The sequence below is a fragment of the Ovis aries genome, chromosome 3 (assembly GCF_016772045.2).
Source record: "Ovis aries strain OAR_USU_Benz2616 breed Rambouillet chromosome 3, ARS-UI_Ramb_v3.0, whole genome shotgun sequence".
NCBI classification, from domain to species: Eukaryota; Metazoa; Chordata; class Mammalia; order Artiodactyla; family Bovidae; genus Ovis; species Ovis aries.
The window spans coordinates 206,843,289-206,865,609 of NC_056056.1; the positions used below are offsets into that span (position 1 = coordinate 206,843,289).

The 22,321-nt window shown below is 42.1% G+C and overlaps 1 protein-coding gene and 1 non-coding gene across 2 annotated transcripts; both read left to right on the forward strand.

Annotated features, from left to right (window-relative positions):
* Positions 1–638: 638 nt before the first annotated feature.
* Positions 639–711, forward strand: TRNAE-UUC (transfer RNA glutamic acid (anticodon UUC)). The gene has a single exon. It is a non-coding gene; the product is annotated as a tRNA-Glu (tRNA).
* A 5,823-nt stretch (positions 712–6,534) lies between these two features.
* AICDA (activation induced cytidine deaminase) lies at positions 6,535–17,763 on the forward strand. Its single transcript, XM_042247582.2, has 5 exons — positions 6,535–6,624; positions 11,936–12,083; positions 14,769–15,042; positions 15,317–15,432; positions 16,252–17,763. The coding sequence occupies exons 1-5, from the start codon at positions 6,617–6,619 to the stop codon at positions 16,303–16,305; spliced, it is 600 nt and encodes a 199-aa protein (XP_042103516.1). The 5' UTR covers positions 6,535–6,616; the 3' UTR covers positions 16,306–17,763.
* Positions 17,764–22,321: the final 4,558 nt, after the last annotated feature.

A 22,321-nucleotide genomic window follows, 5' to 3' on the forward strand; every position in this document is an offset into this window, starting at 1 on the left:
CACAAATTAAGAAACGTTTTGATAACAGGGGCATTATACTGAAACACCCTCACATACCTCCACCTCCACACATAAAAATATTCCTTTGGAGTCAATGCTGCTGTCTCCTCTTGAATTTGACATTTCATTTTTATCTGTCATCATTGTTTTCTTATAAGCCATCACTCATACCAGAATAAGCTATCATTGTGGCTAAAACATATGAAGCACATGTTGAAGCTCTGTGTTTGCTCATGTTGTTTCTGCCAACTTGGAGAGAGGATGAGAAATTTTATCAGACATATTCATGTATTCCAGATACTAAGCTTTCACACTCACACAGTAAAGCTAAGCAGATCCTTGGAATGACTTTGTGAAGAATTCTTTCCCAATGTCATGTGCTTCATAAGTGAAAGGTACAGACCCAGGGCCCAAGATTTCAGACTATCCTCCGGAAATTCTCTGCTCTGTACATTTTCCCCCCCTTTTTTTGGCCACAAAGCATGTGAGATCCTAGTTCCCCAACCAGGGATTGAGCCCATGCTCTCTGCATTGGAAGGGTGGAACCACTGGGCCACCAGGGAAGTCCATCTGCTCTGTACTCTATTAAAATTCTATCCGTTCATCAGAATCTTGATTGAGAACTCAATCTAGGGAATTCGCTGGCAGTCCAATGGTTAGGACTTGGCACTTTCACTGCCAAGGTCCCAGGTTCAATCCCTGGTCAAGGAACTAAGATCCCACAAGTCAAATCACTTGGCCAAAAAAGAAAAAGAAAAAAAAAAAAAAAAAGGAAATCAGTCTATTGTGAAGCAATAGATTATGAATTCTTTTCTTCCTCTGACTTCATCGTACTAAGTGGGCAATGGTATCCTGTTACTAGGATTAAATAAGAGGTGAAGAGACCGCTGTGTGGGATGCTTTACCAAGAATTCTCTGCAGAGAATCATGGAATCGTTGTTTCTCAATGTGTTTTTCCCATTAAACTAAAAGAGAAGTAAAATTAAGAGGCTGAGCATCTTAAACCAGCCACACGTTGGGCTGAAATGTCTTTGTAATCTATGTTTTTCCTCTAATGTTAACACGATGCTCTATTTACTTGTGGGCCTGCCAGATGTTGACTTACCCTCCATGAGTGCATGATAAGTTGATTCAGTCGTGTCTGACTCTTTGTGATCCCATGGACTGTAGCCAGCCAAGCTCCTCTGTCCATGAGGATTCTCCAGGCAAGAATCCTGGAGTGGGTTGCCGTGCCCTCCTCCAGGGGATCTCTTTGACCCAGGGATCGAATCTGTGTCTCCTGCATTGGCAGGTAGATTCTTTACCACTGAGTCACCAGGGAAGCCCTCTATTGCCATGTACTCATATTTAGGTGTGAAGATATGTGTATCCAATTTTTAGAAACACAAGGCAGTCGTCCCTTCAACTTTGGGATGCAATGATTCTCTCATTTTTATTTCAAGTCTTTTATTGACAGTTAATTCTTTTATATTGTCATTTAAGATCACCTATTTTAAAGCTTGAAAGATAAGTTTCTTGAACAATAATATGCATCATTGTTCCCCTTCAAAGCTCAGCCTTATGCTTTCTCATAATAAGACTTCAGTAAGTATTAGATGAATGAATTTCAGTTTTCAAAGATGCTGTTTATAAATTACTTATAAAAGCACTTTTTGAATTATCTCCAAAGGGGTAAAACATTAAAACAAACACAACAGAATTTTTTCCTCTCCCACAACCTTCATTTTCAAGTACTGAATTTGTATATGTTGGAGAGAATCTTCTTTATGCAATCTCTACACTGAAAAGTAAGATTTTCAAAACAAGAGACAGTATATAAGAATGTACATTGAATTGTACATTATTAGATTCTACCAGTGCTTTGATGTTTTTGTTGTTCAGTTGCTCAATCATCAACCCTATCAAATCTAATTTATGAAATAGAACTAAATATCCACAGATAATTCTAGTGGAGGTGATGGAATTCCAGTTGCGCTATTTCAAATCCTAAAAGATGATGCTGTGAAAGTGCTGCACTCCATATGCCAGCAAATTTGGAAAACTCAGCAGTGGCCACGGGACTGGAAAAGGTCAGTTTTCATTCCAATCCAAAAGAAACACAATGCAAAGAATGCTCAAACTACCGCACAATTGCACTCATCTCACAGGCTAGTAAAGTAATGCTCAAAATTCTCCAAGCCAGGCATCAACAGTATGTTAACCGTGAATTTCCAGATGTTCAAGCTGGTTTTAGAAAAGGCAGAGGAACCGATTGATGCTGAAGCTGAAACTCCAATACTTTGGCCAACTGATGGGAAGAACTGACTCACTGGAAAGGACCCTGATGCTGGGAATGATCAAAGGTGGAAGGAGAAGGGGACGACAGAGGATAAGATGGTTGGATGGCATCACAGACTCAATGGACATGAGTTTGAGTAAACTCTGGGGGTTGGTGATGGACAGGGAAGCCTGGCATGCTGCAGTTCATGGGGTTGCAAAGAGCCGGACATGACTGAGCAACTGAACTGAACTGAACAGATAATTCTGCTTCTGGAGGAATGGACTTGACTGTCACCTTTTTTTTCTTTCTTATTTTGGCCAAGCTGTGAGGCATGCCTAGTTCCCTGACCAGGGATCGAACCTATGCCCCCTGAACTGGGAGTATGAAGTCTTAAGCACTGGACCACCAGGGAATTCCCAAATTTTTAAATTTTATATTTATTTTTTTGCCACAACTGGTGGCGTGTGGGATCTTAGTTCCCTGACCAGGGGTGGAACTCTGGTCCATGGCAGTGAAAGGCCATGTCATAATCAGGGGACCACCATGATTGCCATCTTTCTCTGTTCTTTCCCACAAGGCCTGGTCTTGCGTGCTTCCCAAAACACAGTGTTTTATTTCTCTTTGCTGCTTAGCTGAGACTCATGTCCCATTATTGAACTGAGAGGTGGGGAAACATTCTGGCGAAAAATGGCCACCAGAGACTCTTTCAACAAAACAAAGAGCTCCAAAATCCACACTTCAGTTAGATTTAGATTTAATTACTTGCTAGACCAACTGTCTACACTTTTATGTGGAAGAGAAATCGTATCTTGCGCAAGCAATTTATTGAGTCTGTCTGACATACACAGCCAAACCCAATTCTAACAACACAGTCAATATGGGGGGTAGGGGGGGGAGACTCTTCTCTGCAGCTCTGATGAAGATTTCTAAATGGATATGGTCAATCTAAGATCTGCAAGGTTGATTTTACCAGCAAGATAGCATTGCGTGAGCTTTTAAGTAAGGCAGATCATAAAAAAGAATGAAATTCTGATGCATGCTTTAAGATGGATCAATCTTGAAAACATGAAAAGTGAAATAAGGCAGACACAAAAGGACAAAGATTGTATGTTTCCACTTACGAGTGTCTACAACAGTCATATCCATATAAGATTACCAGGAATGGCCAGGGGGAATGGTGAGTTACTGTTTAATGATTATGGGTTTTTTTGGGGGGTCGTGAAAAAGGATTTTGATGGCTGCACTTTGTGAATGCAGTTAATACCACTGAACTGTGCTTTTTAAAATAGTTAGAGGGACTTCCCTGGGGTCCAGTGATTAAGACTCCATGTTTCCACTGCAGAAGGTACAGGTTCAATCCCTGGTCAGGGAACTAAGATCTCACATGATCTGCAGTGCAGCCAAAGGGGGGAAAAAGGGTTAGAATCCCAGAAACCAAACCAAAACGAAACAGAAACAAAGCAGGTGCATCAGCAGCCAGTCTGTTTTCCTATTTCCGGCTGGAACAAAAGGGCATAATTTGAAGAGAGAGAATATGCAAAAGGAGCTCATACAGTATTGCCAGATCACGTCAAGTTCCCACCATCAGTATCAGGAATTGAGCTTCCCACTGGGGTGAGCTGGGAAATTTTTTTCTAATTTTCAGATTTTGTGATGTTACCATCTCTGAGAATTAATATTTAAACTTCCTTTGGAAGGATGTGTGTGCATGTCACTCTCTAGACAATCAGTTGATACCACTCATATCTGAGGAAACAAGAGGATCAGATTTTACATGCCCTTGGATGATCACACCTTGGCCTCTGCAGAGGAAATTTTTTTTTTTTTTCTATTTTGGAGGATTGTGCCACACTGCCTGTGGGATCTTAATTCCCTCAACTAGAGGAGACTAAACCAAGAATTGAACCGGCGAGCTTGGCAGTGAAAGCATGGAGTGCTAATCACTGGTGTGCATGTGTGATAAAGTCCGCTCAGTCGTGTCCAGCTCTTTGCGACCCTATGGACTGTAGCCCGCCAGGCACCTCTGTCCATGGGATTCTCCAGACAAGAATACTAGAATGGGTTGCCATACCCTCCTCCAGGGGATCTTCCCCACCCAGGGACTGAACCCACGTCTCTTATATCCCCAGCATTAGCAGGAACATTCTTTATCACTAGTGCTACCTGGGAAGCCCGCTAACCACTAGACCACCAGCAGAATCCCTGCAGAGGAACCAACCTCTCATGGACCTAAGACTCAGTGAACATAGACAATTTCGTACTTGAAGTTATAAGTGCCAAAGAAAAATATACGTTAAGGAAGTGGAAAGAGAAAGGTCAGTGTGATGGGATATAGTGGAAATTTTAGATATGAGCCAAGAAAAAGTCTCAATTCGATACAAGGAGTATCTGAGTAAAGACAAAGGACCAAGCAGTAATAACAGCAAGGGGAAGTTTATTCCAGACAGAGGGACAAGCAAGTGCAGAGACTGAGGCCTGTGTGTTCCTTGTGCAGAGCAAGGAGAGTGGTAAGGCAGGGGCAGAGGGCCGGGCAGAGGGTCTGGGGAGCCATTTGTAAAGATGTTGACTTCTTACTGAGAAAGGCGGGGTCAGGGAGAGTTGACAGCAGAGTGACATGATCGAAAATATTTCAAAAATAGGACTTCTCAGGCAGCCCAATGGTTAAGACTCCACAATTCCAATACAGGGGGCATGGGCTCAGTTCTTAGTAAGGGAGTTAAGACCCTGCACACCATGCAGCCAAAAAGGAAAATAAACCTTAATTAATATATATATATTTTTCGAAAGAATTACTCTGATTGCTGTGAGAATAGACTGTAATTGAAGAAAGGTGGCGGCAGGAAGGCCAGTTGAGCGGCTGAACACTTTTTCAGGATGCTTAGACCTGGAGGTGATGACAAGTGGTCAGAGTCTGGATTTATTCTGAAAGGAGAGTTAACAGGATTCAGGCATGAGATTTAAAAGAGAGCAACCAAGAAGATGGCCAGGATGGCTCTGAGTGCCACTGAGACAAAGAGGGAAGAGGACCGGATTATACGTTGAGAGAGAGAACAGGTGCTCAGTTTTAGCCATGTTTGAAATGCCCAGACATCCAGAGGGAGATGCTGAGGTGGAAGATGGATATACTTACTTTGAGTACAAGGGAGAGTTCCAGGCTAGAACTACAGACTGGGGCAAGGGGAGGATCATTAACATATAGACGATTTTTTAAAGCCTTGAAGCAGAAAGAGAGCAAGAACCCTGGCCGCTTGGCTCACTATTGCAACACCGGCACCTGGCAGTTTCTGTCACCTAGTGGGTATTGAATGTCTTATTGAATGAATAGATAGAATACATATGAATGCAGGAGGGAGAAGTAAAAATCTTTATTAGACCAGCTTGTATGAGGGAGGGAACTTAAAGCCTCTCATTTGAAAAGCCCAACCTGTTTTCTAAGTTCAGTGCAGTCACTTAGAGGCTGATTCTGTGTGATGAAATAAATCTTTTGTTGTTTGAGATGCTGTTGCTTCTGACTTCAAATTAATCTATGGCTTCTGTGGAAAAGATGACCTTATGCAAAAATTATCCTTTGGTGTAATCATCTAGCCTTCTAGCAATTCTTGTAAAGCAATCAAAGGGGGAAAAAAAAAAAAATCAGTGGTTTGGGAGGCAAAAATCTCCGTCCTAAGTCCTGAGTATACTTGGCCAGCAAACAAGCAGGAACAGTTAGTGTCGGTCTTTATTGAGACTCAGAGCTATTGTGTAATTAAATGAGGAATAGATGCTTTTGGCTGATCGGACACACGAGACTTTTAAATTTATTGTTATTATTATGTTTTAAAGATACCATTTTGAGGAGTTTCCTGGCAATCCAGTGGTTAGGACTTGGTGCTTTTACTGCTATGGCCTCGATTCAATCCCTGGTCAGAAAACTAAGATTCCCACAAGCCTTGAGGCTCAGCCAAGAAATAGATAAATGAATAAAGATATCATTTCTTACCAGGATTACAATATACAGTCTGTCTACTTCTCCTGTCTCCTGATCTTTACTACCTGTGGAGGGTGGACTGCATTTTTAAAGAAGCAGAACTAAAGGGACCTATACATTAGGCAGAGTGGCCCTCAGTCATTTTCTCTCTGTGAATTTTTGCCTATGAAAACCCCACCCATCTCCAGTGGACCCAAACAGGAGGAAGCCTGCTGGGGTATGGGGTACCTGTTGGTGGTGATGCTGTTGTGGGGAGGAGCCTAAAGGGCTGAGTTCAAATTTGAATGTGTGAGACCGGTGCATTTTCAGCCAGTGCAGCAGAAGTGCTGGAGGCAAGCTTTTCTTCTTAAGATCTTCAGGGAGCCAAGAAAGACAAACTGGATTCCACCATGGACAGGTAAAGCAGTCTGCTTGTGGGTGGTTGCGCTGGCCTTACTCTCAGAGCAAATCTGAGTGATAACATGCGTAGACTTTCCCTTTCCCCTAACACTGACTCACAGGATCTGCCTGGTCAAGATACACATTTATTTTTCTGGATCTGTCTCATCTTCTGTTCAGATCTTACATGCTTTCCGCCCAATTATCTTTCTCTTTTTTCCTTTCCATACTCAAAAGAACTTTTATGCACCATGCATTGACTTGTCCTTACAGTTAGGATAGTTTATGGTAGTAATATTCATCAGGCAAATGTTAAGAGACTCAAATCATGAAAAGGTCATGGCAATACTGTACTAAAAACAGTAGTGGTAATGGTAATAATTCTGTAAACATTCAACTGTAGAACCTCTTGAAGAAAAACTTGACTACAGAGACTTTATTGAAAATTACATAGTCAAGAAATTATTTTCTAAATGCCAATATTCAAAAGTATTTGCTTGAAGGTCAGTCACTGTCTGTGACAAGGAGATAAATTCAATTGAAAAAGCTTCTTTAATATTATAGGCCAAAGAGGCAGTTAATGGCATTTTTACTCTTTACTGAGTCTCTCCATTTCTTCAGACATGACTTAACTTACTTCTTTAATGCATACTCTGTAAAATTTTGATGATGTCTTCACATGAAGTTTATGACAATGTTATTATCATAGAACTTAACCTATTTCTATTGCAAATGTATGCAAATTTATACCTAATCCATATACTTCAATCTCAGTGTAGAATCTTAATGGTGGATTAAATGTCCTTCAGAAAACTGAGGGCAAAATATCACACGTCAGCTCAGTTTACAGTGAAAACTAATCTGTGGTATGAGACGAAAAAGGCTCAATGGAGATACTTGTAAATAATGAAATGCAAAACAACAGTAAAATCAGAGTTGAAATTCAGAGAAAGTCAGAGAAGGAGAGAGGATGAAATTCAACAGGAGAAAAAGGGAAATACATGATTTTCATTAAGGAAAATACTATCTGCAGAGCACAGCACTGATGGCACGCGGCAGGAAAGGATGACTTGGTCACGATTACTTTTAACCCATCTGTCTCTGGTTTGCATTGCTGGGGATGCAGCCAGGGTTCCGCTTCAGGGCACACAGCTGTCTGGCGCAGCTGTCAACCTGTGGGCCTTACAGACAGTCTCTACCGAGTCCTCTGCATCCTCAAGAGAAACCAAAGAAGACTTCCCTGGTGCGTCAGTGGCTAAGACGCCACACTCCCAATGCAGGGGGCCTGGGCTCAATCCCTGGTAGGGGAACTAGATCCCACATGCCACAAATAAGACCAGGTACAGCCAAATAAATAAATATTTCTTAAAAGAGAGGGAGAGAAACCAGAGAATAGGAACTAAGCCCCCAGCTATAATTAAAGATACTTAACAAGGTCACAGGCATGCAATTCAATTCACTGTGGCTGGTAACTTCTGATGGAAATAGTATTTTCATGTGGGGGTAGAAGGCCATTTGAATTCCTTAGTCTGTGTCCTATCCTTCCTTACACTCCCAGGACACTTTTCCCTCCTACGGGAACCGCCCGGCCAATACCACCTGCAATGCATGATATTGTATCCCCTCCCCCACTTCTCATCCACACAGCCCAGGAGGACAGGTTAAATGCAAAAGGAATTTATTGGTAAGAGACGATGCCTAATCCATTTAAAACTGGGCCCAAAGGAGAGAATTTTTTTTCTTCCTCTCCAGTATTTATTAGGCATCTACTATGTATTCGGTTTATGTAATATGCTGAGGGTGGTTATGTCAATTAACAATAGTAACAGTAACGAGGTAGTGCTGTGGTGGTTTTACCATGGTAAATTATTATCACTTTAGAATAAAGCCAGTGATTATTAGATTTTTATTAACATTCATTTTGGATTTCTGTCAAGTGTGAATTTTTAATTATAAAAATTTGATTGACTAACTTGTATATGGTTTCATATATGTAATGTATACACTGGTGATACATCTAATTCTCTACCTCAGGATTTTCTGTTTTTTTTTTTAATACCTCAGGATTTAAAGTGGATTCCAGGGACTTCCATGGAAGTCCCATGCTTCCATTGTAGGAGGCATGGGTTTGATCCCTGGTTGGGGAATTAAGATCTCACATGTCATGTGGCACAGCGCCCCACCTCCCACACCGCCCCCTCAAAACGATTTCCAATAAGCTTCATGTGTGTGGGAAAAACATTCAAATTACAACACCTTTAAAAATCTCTGGCCCTTGCTTACAGATTTAGTAAGGGTGACACTTGGGAAGTTGACTTCTGGGTCTATCTCATGTATTTCACTATCAAACTATCAATAATCAACATGTCCATACAAAGGTAGGTGTAGAAGCTTTATTCACAATAACCCTCGAATGGAAAACAACCCAGATGTCCCTCAACAGGTGAGTGAATACACGAAATGTGCTGTACCGAAGCAATGGAATAGTGCTTTGCAGGACAAAAGAACAAACTCTCCTGATACATACAGCAGCATGGATGAATGTCAACGTCATAATATACTTAGTACAAGAAGTCAGACACAAATGAGGCGATAATGCATGTTTAAAATAAAATTCTAGAAAATAAACCATCATTTATAATTACAGTGCCTGGGAGGGGGAAAAAGAACTGACTGAAGAGATGGATGAGAAAACTTGGGGGGAGGGGTGCCCTGAAAATGTTCCGTACACGACAGTAGTAGAGTGTTAAGTGTTTACATCTGCCAATATTCATAGAATTGTGAATTTTAAATGGGTGAATATGTAAATTACGCGTGTGTGTGCTCAGTCGCTCAGTCATGCCTGACTCTTTGCAACGCTATGGACAGTAGCCCATCAGGCTCCTCTTGTCCATGGGATTTCCCAGGCACAACCCACTGGAGTGGGTTGCCATTTCCTTCCCCAGGGGATCTTCCCAACCCAGGGATCAAACCCGATCCCCCTGCATTGGCAGGGAGATTCTATACTGTACCACCTGGAAACCTCAATGTAAAAAAAAAAAAAAAAAAAATTGAAATAAGTTTCAATTCTCTCGCCAGCAAACCGTATTCAAATTACTGCCTAGATCATTACTTTGACAAATTGTCTGCACTTCTGCTCAACGCCACTAGGTGGCAGCGTTATCTCCACAGGTAGATATTTTTGCTGAAAAAGACAAAGGACAAAAACCAGGGACACTAACTACTGATGCTTTGGTTATCAACCACATTGGGCTACAGTTCATGGGGTCACAAAGTGTCAGACACAGCTAAGCGACTAACGCACGCACACACACACACACACTGTATAGCTTGTGCTATGTTCACAACTACAAAGGAACTTGTGTTGGCACAGTTATTTCTACAAATTCAACTCAGTTTAGTGCTTATAACATGCAAGACACTGTGCCGGAAAACAAAAAGCAATCTGTCCCTGACCCCCATCCCCGGTGTGTGAAGAACATGGCAAAATATCTAGATTGTATTGTGAATTTATACATGAGATCAGCCTAACTCAAATCTTGTAAATATATATGCATAAAAAGACTAGAAGGAAAAACATAAGTATATTAACAGTGATTGTCATTAGATAGTATGTCTAATTAGTAAAATGTAGTATTAGTCACTCAGTCATGTGACCAGCTCTTTGTGACCCTATGGACTGTAGCCCTCCAGGCTCCTCTGTCCAAGGGATTTTTCCAGGCAAGAATACTGGAGGGGGTTGCCATTTCCTTCTGCAGAGGATCTTCCCAACCCAGGGATCGAACCAGGGTGTCCCATGGTGCAGGCAGGTTCTTTACTGTCTGAGCCACCAGGGAAGCTCTGTGTCTTAATTATCACTAGATATATTGGTATTTTAAACCTTAATTCTTTAACATTTTAAAAATTTTCACTTTCTACTTTTTTGTAATATTCAAGTTGAGAATGGTCAAATACCTCTCACACTTTTAACATATGACTCAAAAAGTGTCACTTCCTGACTCAAAGCACAGAAATTCTAATCTACATTCTACATCTGAGGGGGACAGACGTAGCAATCAATTGATAACAAAGGTTGAATGCTTTGATAGGGATGAGTGGAGAACAGCAGGAAACTTCAGGAGGGGTTTTTTGTTGCTGTAATATTCAGTTTTGCCTAGAAAGAGGGGATAGTGGCAGTTGAGAAAGGTCTTCCTGGAAGAGCTGAAATTGATATTAGGCTTTGAAGGAGGGGTAGGTTTTGCACAGTGGGGTAAAAAAGGCAAAAAGAATTCAGTCAGGATATGTATACCAGCAAGATGGCTGGAAAGAAAACTAGAGACTAGTGCCAGGGGGCCTGCTACACAGGTAAGGAAGGGGGTGAAATGATGGGAGAAAAGAGAAAAATACTAAAAAGCAAGGATAGAAATGTAGTTGTGTCCAACTGTAACAGCTTTACCACAATTAATGAGTTTGGAGTTTATTCTAGATTTTCTGAGATCTCTAGGGCACCTCATGGAAACTGTTATTTTGAAGGGACTACAGGCAGAGACATCAGTTAGAGATCAAGACAATGTGATAAAAAGAAAGATTAGGGCTTGGATTGAAGCAGAGAACCGAGAGAACAGAGCAGGGACACTCCCAGAAATACTGGAAAGTTTGACTCAATAAATTTAGATGATTAATTAATTAAATATGAGTGAAGGAGAATCAAGAATGATTCCAAGCTTTTAGACTGTATTCTTGGGATGGCAAGTTGGTAGGACAGGAGAGGGAGGTCAGGACAGGGCAATTTGGGAATATTGTTTTGGCCACTTAGAATCTGAGATCTGTGTTGGACATTTAGGTAGACGTTGGGGCCTCCCTGGTGGCTCAGTGGTGAAGAACCCACCTGCCAATGCAGGAGATAACAGAAGTTCGATCCCTGAGTCAGGAAGATTCCCTGGAGAAGGGAATGGCAATCCACTCCAGTATTCTTGCCTGGAGAACTCCACAGACAAGAGAAGCCCGGCGGGCTATAGTCTGTGGGGTAGCAAAGAGTGAGACATGACTAATACTGGAGAGAAAACCTGAAAAGATGAAACTGGGAAAGACATCTGTAAATCCAAGTTATCAACATCTAGAAAGCAGCCTGTCCTGTGAGCATGGATCACTTTGGGGTTCTTGCTGTCTCAACTGGTCTTAAATACAAGCATGAAAAGGGGTAGTGGATCTGAAGTTCAGTAAGTCTTAGGCATCCAGCATAAGGAAGCAAGAGCATCTCCTCTGGTTTGGCCCAAGTATTACAAATTTTTCTTTAAAAGCTGATGGAAAGCCAAGAAGGCTGCATCTCCTCCCTCTTCTCTCACCCACAGCCTCTTGATGAAGCAGAGACAGTTTATTTACCAGTTCAAAAACGTGCGCTGGGCTAAGGGCCGCCATGAGACCTACTTGTGCTATGTGGTGAAGCGGCGGGACAGTCCCACCTCCTTCTCACTGGACTTCGGGCACATTCGAAACAAGGTATCAATTAATATCTCGCTATTAATTAATTAATGCCTGCTACACTGAGGGCACTTTTATAGCCCCCTGCTGATGATGCTACTCAGCCTGGTTCATTTGTCTTGATTAGATTTCTGAGATACCTTTTCTTTTTTCTATGTCCCTGCACCCACAATAGACAGGTTCCAAAGGCAGTCATTTAACATCCTCCCCAATCCTGCTGGGCACATCAAGGCCACACCTTGTTTCAGTGCTAAGAATCACTGCCCCAAACCTTCCTCTCCTTTCCCCAGCATCCAAATTGCTTTTCAGATTAAGGAAGAAACCAAAAGAAAGAGACTTTTTATTTGGGGGAATATTATCAGCTCATTCAAGCTGAACTGTAAACGTGGAAAAACAAATTGTGGCTTTGGAGTTTTAAAAAATGAAGGAAGAAGAATTAGGAAAAATTAATGATTCAGTTCTATCTTTCAAATGATTTCTATTCCTTCCTGCTCCCCTAGATCATAAGCCAGTAAGTACATTCATCATAGTGACCCTCAGAAAATTCAGGGAAGCCATGAATTAAAACTAGAAGATCAGGATTTCCCTGGTGCCACAGTGGATAAGAATCTGCCTGCCAGTGCAAGGACACAGGCTCGATCCCTGGTACAGGAAGATTTCACATGCCCTGGAGCAGCTAAGCCCATGTGCCACAACTACTGAGCTTTCATGCTGCAACTACTGAACCCTCGCACCCAAGAGTTCCTGTTCTGCAACAAGGGAAGCCATGAATAGATAAATAAGAAAAACTGCTTCTCAATAATATGGCAGCAGTGGTGGTTTAGTCGCTCAGCTGTGTCCGACTCTTAGGACCCCGTGGACTGTAGCCTGCCAGGCTCCTGTGTTCATAGGATTCTCCAGGCAAGAATACTGGAGTGGACAAGAATACTTGCCATTTCCTTTTCCAGGGAATCTTCCCAACCCAGGGATTGAACCCAGGTGTCCTGCATTGCAGGCAGATTCTTTACCAACTGAGCAATAACATATCTAGCATTAAAAAAAAAAAAAGACCTAGAAGATCAGAGAATTACATTTTCAAGAGACTTCGTCACCAAAATCCAGAAGAGTTTACATAACATGCAGTTGACACATGGTCTTGGCGGAAACGCAGGGAAGAATCCCTGGGTAGAATGACACTGACACATGCCACTTTTCTTGGCCTGTATTTGTATTGTGTTCATTATCCCACTTGCAATTGTTTTAGCTTCTAATCTTTTCCCTATTTGGTGATAAGACACATTCTAAATATAGAAAGCTTTTGTGTTCCTTTCCTTCTCTCTCCCTGAGTCTTCACAACAAAACTCCATTTAACTTATGAGGAATCAGAAGATCTAAAAGTTGGGTGACTTATGGAACCTAGGTCTCCAGATTCTGGGAGCAATGACTTTTCTGCAACATGAAGTGGACTTGCTATATCTCACTATAGTGATTACTATTACAATCATGGGGGGTTATACAAAGAGCAAACTCATTACAGGCACACCTCAGAGATTTTCTAGGTTTGATTCCAGAACATGGCCATAAAGCATACTGCAATAGAGAATGTTGCAATAAACTGAGTCAACTTTGGGGGTTTCCTGAAAGCGCTAGTTTTTCAGTCCTTTCTGACCCTTTGTGACCCCATGGACTGTAGCCCACCAGGCTCCTCTAGTCCATGGACTTGTCCAGGCAAGAGTACTGGAGTGGCTTACCATGCCTTCTCCAGGGGATCTTCCCGATCCAGGGATCAAACCTGGATCTCCTCCATTGCAGGCAGATTCTTTATCATGTGAGCCACCAAGCAAGCCCTAGTACATACAAAAGTTATATGTTTACACTATTCTATAGTTCTTTTAAGTATGCAATACAATTGTATCTAAAACAAAAAGTGTATATCTTAATTTTAAAGCTTACTGCTAAAAACTGCTATCATCTAAGCCTTCGATGAGTCATACTAGTAACAAAGATCACTGACCACAGATAACCATAATAATGAAAAGTTTGAAATTTGAAGAATCACAAACTGCAACACAGAGACACAAAGTGAGTGGATGCTGTTGGAAAAAATGACACCAAAGGACTTGCTCAAGGCAGGGTTGCCACAAACCTTCGGAACGTGAAGTATCTGCAAAGTCCAATATAGCCAAGCACAATAAAACAAGGGACCCCTGTATTTAATTGTTCTTAGACCACAGTCGGTGCCTACCACCTCTTTTACAGCACCCACTTGTCAGTCTCAGACTCTCCTAACCCTAACTTTTTATTCTCCACTTGGTGTAGTGGAGTCCAGTGTATTTTCACAATGGTTACATCAACAGCACTTCCAAGCCATGTTCTTTCCTCTCCAAGGAAGGAAAAGCAACTTCACAAACAAAAATTAAATCTGAGATAGTGTGATGCTACTTGACCCACTCAAACCATTCCATCCTCCCTCCCATTATTCCACAGAAAATCGGCTCCCTTTCCCCTTCCCAAGGCCGAAAGTGCAAAGAGTTTAGGCTCACTGCTCATCATTGTGTCCTTTCAGGCAGTTGCTTAGCCTTTCTGTAATCTAGGACAAAACTGAAGACAGGCACCCCAAAAAGGCTGACCGGTGGGAGGGACACGAATTACTAATGACGGTGAAGCTACCAGCAGGACAGTCAAGGTCGGTCACCATCCCCTGAGTCTCTGCTCTCTCCGCAGGCCGGATGCCACGTGGAGTTGCTCTTCCTCCGCTACATCTCTGACTGGGATCTGGACCCTGGGCGGTGCTACCGCGTCACCTGGTTCACGTCTTGGAGCCCCTGCTACGACTGTGCGCGGCACGTGGCCGACTTCCTGCGGGGGTACCCCAACCTGAGCCTGCGGATCTTCACAGCGCGCCTCTACTTCTGCGACAAGGAGCGCAAGAACGAGCCAGAGGGGCTGCGGCAGCTGCACCGCGCTGGAGTCCAGATCGCCATCATGACCTTCAAAGGTGCTCGGGGACCTTTCGGCCCGGCTCTGCAGAGCAGGACTGGCCATTCAGATTGGGAAAAGCCAGGGTGAGAAATAGGGGAGAGAGGGGCAGAATTCTAACTCGCCCCCAAAGTCCTAACTCACCTCTGGCGCCAAAAGCTATCAAGGAGAATTGGAGGAAAAGAATCGGTGGGCCCAAGACTTTGGGGGAGGGGTGGCAGGGTTTTCTTTCTTTCCTCATGATTTGAGCTCTGACCCATCCCCTCCTCTCTCCTTTTTAAATTTTCAAATAGATTATTTTTATTGCTGGAATACTTTTGTGGAAAATCGTGAAAGAACTTTCAAAGCCTGGGAGGGACTGCATGAAAATTCGGTTCGTCTGTCTAGACAGCTTCGACGCATCCTTTTGGTAAGTGAGGGGGCTTTCTTTGCTTCTCGTTTTCTTTCTGTCTCCAAAGTTATCTATCCCTGGCACTACTTATCTTTCCTTTTCCTATATTTCCTACATTTCCGCATATGTGTTTGTGTGTGTGTGTTTATCATTCTCCTCTCATTTTTCCTATGATGAAAACTTTCTCGTCTGTTTTTGTTGTCATTTCTCCTACAACTGAGTTTGCTCTAATATTTCACAATTCAAAGCCCTCTACTAGCCCTCTGGGGTTTCCCAGGTGGCGCTAATGGTAAAGAACGTGCCTGCCAATCCAGACGACAAAAAAGACTCAGGTTCGATCCCTGGGTTGGGAAGATTCCCCTGGAGGAGGGCATGGCAACCCACTCCAGTATTCTTGCTGGGAAATCCCACGGACAAAGGAGCCTGGTGGGCTACAGTCCATGGGGTCGCAAAGAGTCAGACACGACTTAGCACAATCACTAGCCTTCTAGTAAAATTCCTTTCCCTTCCACCCTTCCCCACCCTAATCCCCTCCCTTCTCTTTCCTCACTCACATCTTTAACTTAGACTCTCCTCAGAATCCATGTTACTCCTGGTAAAATTTCTTCCTCTCTTTCTCTTTCCTCTCCCTCTCCCTTTCTTTTCTTCAAAAATATTAATGGGAACGTCCCTGGTGGTCCAGTGGTTAAGACTCTGAGCTTCTGGGGCAGGGGACATGGGTTCAACCCCTGGTCGGGGAGCTAAGATCCCAGATGCAGTGCAACCAAAGGATACAAATTTTAAAAAGAAAAAAATTAACACAAAAATTACAAAGGCACTCACTGTCTTTCTCCACAGCCACTCTATGAGGTTGATGACTTGCGGGATGCATTTCGTACTTTGGGACTTTGATACCAACCTTCAAGAATGTCACATACAAAGAAGTATCTGTGAAGATAGTGGGTAAAAGAACTATCTTTGAAGAATTCTTCTGTTCTTCAACTCTCACTTTCTTTGAGTTTAAAAAAAAAAAGTATTCATAGAGGACTTTTTAAAAAAAATGTCTTGAAAAGAGAAGGAACACAGACCCACCAGGGTTAATGCCAAAAAACTGGTTCAGTTTTTCAATGTAACATCGCCCCCTACTGGGAAATGGCAGAACTGCAAGGCCTGAGAGCCCCTAAGTGTCAGTACTCTTGACTTTTAAGCAGAGAGAAAGCAAGAGGTTAATGCTGAGGAGCATGGTGAGAGGATCAGAGGTTTTATGACCAGTATTTTTAATTATTTGATTCTTGTTCTGCGTTTTCAACGGTATTAACAATAGATTTTTCTACTTTTTCTTTGGGGTTCACTTTCAAGTGAACAAACTTGCCACCCTGTGACCCACAGAACCTAATGAGAGAACCTGGGTGACTGCAACCCCAAGCTGTCTATTCAAAGCATTAATATCCAAGCATGTGTTCTGTGTTTAATTGTCTGAAGGCTGATTTTAATGTTTGTACATACTAATTTTTTCTTGGCACGGAATATGCATGATCACCGTTAGGATGTTGTATAATAAAGGAGCTTAAAATGAATTTGAGGGCTGTGAAAAAGACATGCTACAAGTGAATTAATACCTCAGGTAAAAATCGGCAAAAAGATCCTTTTAGAATCTTAATTGTGCAAGCACACGTCTCCCACGTAACTAGTGAACGCTTGGAAGGAAGTTGCTTGAATGTTGAGAAAAGAAAAAAGTCCATTCTCTCTGAACCTCAGGAAAGTCAACCAGGTCAAGATTTTTCCCTTTTTTTTTTTGCCTGTATGGGTCCCTTCTCTCAAAGATGTGACAATATAAGAGACTGTGACAGAAGACAGTATTTGAGAGAGAAGGACGACAGAGCATTGCAAGGAAATAGTGTTTTATCCATTAAAATGGAATGATCCACCACAGCACAAACTGATTATTTGTTCCTAATAACTATCATGGACTGTGAGGAAAATATTCAGAATAACCATAACACAACTATTACCTAGCAACCCTTGCAATGCAGATAAACAGACCTACAGGAAAAGTTGAAAGCAAGAAAAGAAAAAAACTAGAATGCATAATTATACTGTTTTACTCTCATTGTACATAATTTGTGAAATAATTAAATATTAAACATCCTTATTCATGTATTCATGTTATATGTTTATGGTATGCAGTGTCTCATTTTTATCATAATTTCCCTTTTTGATTTGTTAAAATGGATTTGTAATGTCTCATACATTTATACCTTTGGAAATGCTAATAGTAAACCATATAATTGTAACACAGTCTAACACTGTATTAACATTGCTATGAAATCCATTTTCTTGATTTTTTTAGTAAATTTTTCCCACAGCAAATTTGATTCTGGCTCAATCAACTGAATAAATGATAATTTTTGGAGATTTGGAGATAAAAGGTCAAACTAAAGTAATTCCAAAGGTGATTTTTAAAAAGTTAAACTACACAAAGTCCGTATGATGGAATAGACTTCAGAGTCCAAGAATAAGTGCACACGTCTATGTTCAACTGAGTTCTGACAAGGGCGCTGGGACCATTCAGTACAGAAAGAACAGTATTCTCAGCAAATGATGCTGGGACAAGTGGATATCCATCGACAAAAGACTGGATCACACACACACACACACACACAAATTAATTCAAAGTTTATCAAATACCTAAATCTAAGAACGTTCCTAATCCGTACCTCCCTGCATAAGTCTGCTGTTCACTCAGGGAAGGCCTAAGATACTAAAGACTTTTTCTACAAATAAGAAACAGGGAACCCAGCAGGGCCTTTCCTGGGCATGTCCTTTTCAGTCCTCCTTTTGATAGGACTCAATCCTGAGGGGAACGGGAGTGGAAGTTTTAGATAGAGATGTTAATCATAAACTCAGCAGAGGAACTCTGTTTTATGAGGACTTGGTTTCAAACTCACAGACTGAGGAAATTATTTACAGATATTATCTGATAAGAGTCTAGTATCCAGAATATAGACAACCTAATTTAGGGACTTCTGGGCAGTCCAGTGGTTAAGACTCAGCGCTCCCAATGCAGGGGGTTTGGGTTCCATCCCCAGTTGGGAACTAAGATCCCACCTGCTGTGTGGCTCCATTAAAAAAAAAAAAAAATGCCGATACATTTCTCCAAGGAAGATTAACAGACCACTAGTAAGCGGATGAAAAGATTCTGGACATCCTTAATCGTGAGGGAAATGCAAATGAAAACCACAATGAGATACCACTTATAGTTACTAGGATGGGTATAAACAAACAAACCAAAAAAATAATAATAGCCATTGTTGGTGAGAATGTGGAGAAATTAGAACCATATATTGCCTAGAGGAAATGTAAAATTGTGCAACCACTATTAAAAAGTTTGGTAGTTCCTCAAAAGTCAGTATGAAATTACATTAAAAAGTTTGGTGGTTCCTCAAAAGTCAGTACGAAATTACTGTATGACACAGCAGGTCCACTCCTTGGCACACACCCAAGAGAACTAACAACAAAGGTTCAAACAAAAACTTGCACATGAATATTCTAGCAGCATTATTGGTAGTAGCCTAAAAGTGGAAGGGCTTCCCTGGTAGCTCAGCTGATAAAGAATCCACCTGCAATGCAGGAGACCCTGGTTTGAGTCCCAGGTCAGAAAGATCCCCTGGAGAACGGATAGGCTACCCACTCCAGTATTCTTGGGCTTCCTTGGTGGCTCAGAAGGTAAAGAATACATCTGCAATGTGGAAGACCTGGGTTTGATCCCTGGGTTGGGAAGATTCCTCTGGAGGAGGGCATGGCAACCCACCCCAGTATTCTTGCCTGGAGAATCTCATGGACAGAGGAGCCTGACCAGCTACAGTTCATGGGGCTGAAAAGATGTCCACTTCCAAAACAGATAAATCCAGAGTTCAAATTCTCTTAAAATTTTCAGCTTGAAATGCCAATATTTAATGTAGGATTCTTTATATTATATTTGAATGCATATTATCTTGAACTAAAAACAAATATATTTGGAGACCAGAAGGAAGGGGGCAGGGCACAACCATTAACATAAATTGCTTAGAACCAACTAGGTTCAACTTTCAGTAGATCTTGAGTCTCATTAAACACTAATTATAATTATAATTCATTATCCTCTAAATGACACACCCACAGGGGCCAGGACAGTTCAGGGCCAAAAAGGCCAAAAAAGTAGGTGGTGGCCCCATTCTGAAAAATCCCCACCCCTCCTCCAAGCTGGTTCGAATGTTCCTCCCACTTATCAGCCGAGGAAACTACTCAAGCCATGAAAACTAACCACCCCGTATTTCAGGGCCCCTCTCCTCTTCAGGCCTCCCAGGTGGCGCTAGTGGTAAAGAATCTGCCTGACAATGCAGGAGATACAGGAGACAATTTCGGTCCCTGAGTCAGGAAGATCCCCTGGAGACAGGAAATGGCAACTCACCCCAGTCTGTGGGGTCACAAATAGTCAGACATGACTGAGCAGAAGCACAGTGGGACTGCAGCCCACCAGGCTCTTCTGTCCATGGGAGTTCCCAGGTAAAAATACTGGAGTGGGTTTTCATTCCCTCCTCCAGGGGATCTTCCTGACCCAGGGATCGCACGCAAGTCTCCTGAGTCTCCTGCATTGGTAGGTGAACTCTTTACCACTGAGCCACCTGGGAAGCAGTGTAGGAGGCCACAGAGAGTTGGACACACTGCCAGCTGAGCAGCAGACACCTAAAGATACACATAACACTTAGCCACTACAGACTGAACAGATAAAATCCAAACTCATCTGGGGTTATCTCCAGAGAGAAAAATAGGATGGGAGAAAGAAAGTAGGGGAAAGGGAACTTAATGCTTTTTACTCCATACAGTTCTACCAAAAAAAAGCACAAGTTTTTAATAGTTAAAATTTTAGAAAAATACCATTGAAAACAGGACTCAACAGGAATTCTTGTTTTCTATTCTCCAATGTTTATTTACTAACATACAGACTATTCCACTAATTTCAGAGGTTGAGAAGATTCGAGTGCATAGGTGAGAACATGCCTAGAAACTTTCTTTACCAATGATTTATGAAACACTTTAAAGGCCAGACAATGTGCAGGAAAGGGAGTTAGGGTTCCATCAGAGAAAGAGAACCAGAGAAAGATATATACATTATAGCAAATGGAACTCTACTCCATGTTATGTCCCTGGATGGGAGCAGAGTTTGGAGAATGGATCGATGTACATGCATGGTTGAGTCCTTTCTCTGTTCACCTGAAGCTATCACAACATTTGTTTGTTAATTGGCTATACCCCAATGCAAAATAAAAAGTTTACAAGAAAAAAAATAAAACAAACAAACAAAAAAGATATTGACTCACACGAATGTAGGAGCTGGCACAGAGTCTGAAATCTGCAGTACAGGGTGGCACGAAGGGCTGGTGAGAACTTTAAGGCAGAAGCTTCAGTCCTTTGCTGAACTATCTCCCTGAAAGCCTCTCAGTTGTTCTTAAATCCTTACTAACTGAATAAGGCTCACTCAGATTATATAAAATACAATCAAGCATTTTCTTTTTGGCAGTGCCGCAGGGCATTCAGGATCTTTGTTCCCCTACCAGGGATTGAACCCTGTGACTCCTGCAGTGGAAGCAGAGTCCTAATCACTGGAATTCCGACTAAGGGATTACTGACTTCTTATCTACAAAATACCCAACAACACCCAGATCAGTGTTTGACTGAATAACTGGGATTTCACTAAACTGACCCATAAAACAGAATGTATATGTAAGGAACCAAACAGCAGTAACAAAAAAACCAAAGTAAAATTAAAAAAGAAAACAACCCACATATCACAGAGAGTTAACATTTGATTGAGACTATACATTTGTCATGGTACTAACTGCTTCATATTACTGACCCAGCGAAGCTCCATACTTGTCTTGGTTTAGTCATGGTTTAGTCACTAAGTCGTGTCAGACTCTTGCGGCCCGCCCCATGGACTGTAGCCTACCAGGCTCCTCCGTCTATGGAATTTTCCAGGCAAGAGTACGGGGGTGGGTTGCCATTTCCTTAGTGTAGCTCATTTCATTGCAGATAGCAGAGACTAACTCAATCTACTCATAAAAAGCAGATTTGTTTTACAGTTACATGTAGACTGGAAAAGTGAGATGGTTTTGCTAGTGACTAAGAGGTTGGGCTTCCCTGATAGCTCAGTCGGTAAAGAATCTTCCTGCAATGCAGGAGACTGGGTTTGATCCCTGGGTCGGGAATATCCTCTGGAGAAGGAAATGGCAATCTACTCCAGTATTCTTGCCTGGAAAATCCCATGGACAGAGGAGCCTGGTGGGCTACAGTCCATGGGGCTGCAAGAGTCGGACACGACTTAGTGACTAAACCACGAAGAGGTTCTAGTGACTAGCTACATTTCCTGGCTTTTTCAGGGACCACATGGCTTCTATCTCTCTCGGTGTCTTTTTTCTCCCTAAAGGTAGAAGGCAGAAGGAGCAGAAGGTGTCAGAGGATGAGATGGCTGGATGGCATCACGGATGCAATGGACATGAACTTGGGCAAATTTTGAGAGCTGGTGAGGGACAGGGAGGCCTGACATGCTGCAGTCCATGGGATCACAAAGAGTCATACACGACCGGGCAACTGAACAACAACAAGGGTTCCCTCTGTTCGGCTCCATAACTTGCTGTCTTCTTCTGAAAGTTCCGGCTCCATATTACCTCAGATCATCATAGATTCTCCAATCTTCTCTTCTTTTTTTGTAGTCTTGGTTCACCTATCGGGGATGAAACTCATGCCCCCTGTAGCAGAAGCATGGAGTCTTAACCACCGGACTGCCAGGGAAGTCCCTCTATTTTTTATTCTTAGTCCTTAAATAATTTTTAAAATAAAGTTTTATGTAGAGAAAAGTGCCAGAATCCTAAGCAACGGTTTGAGAATT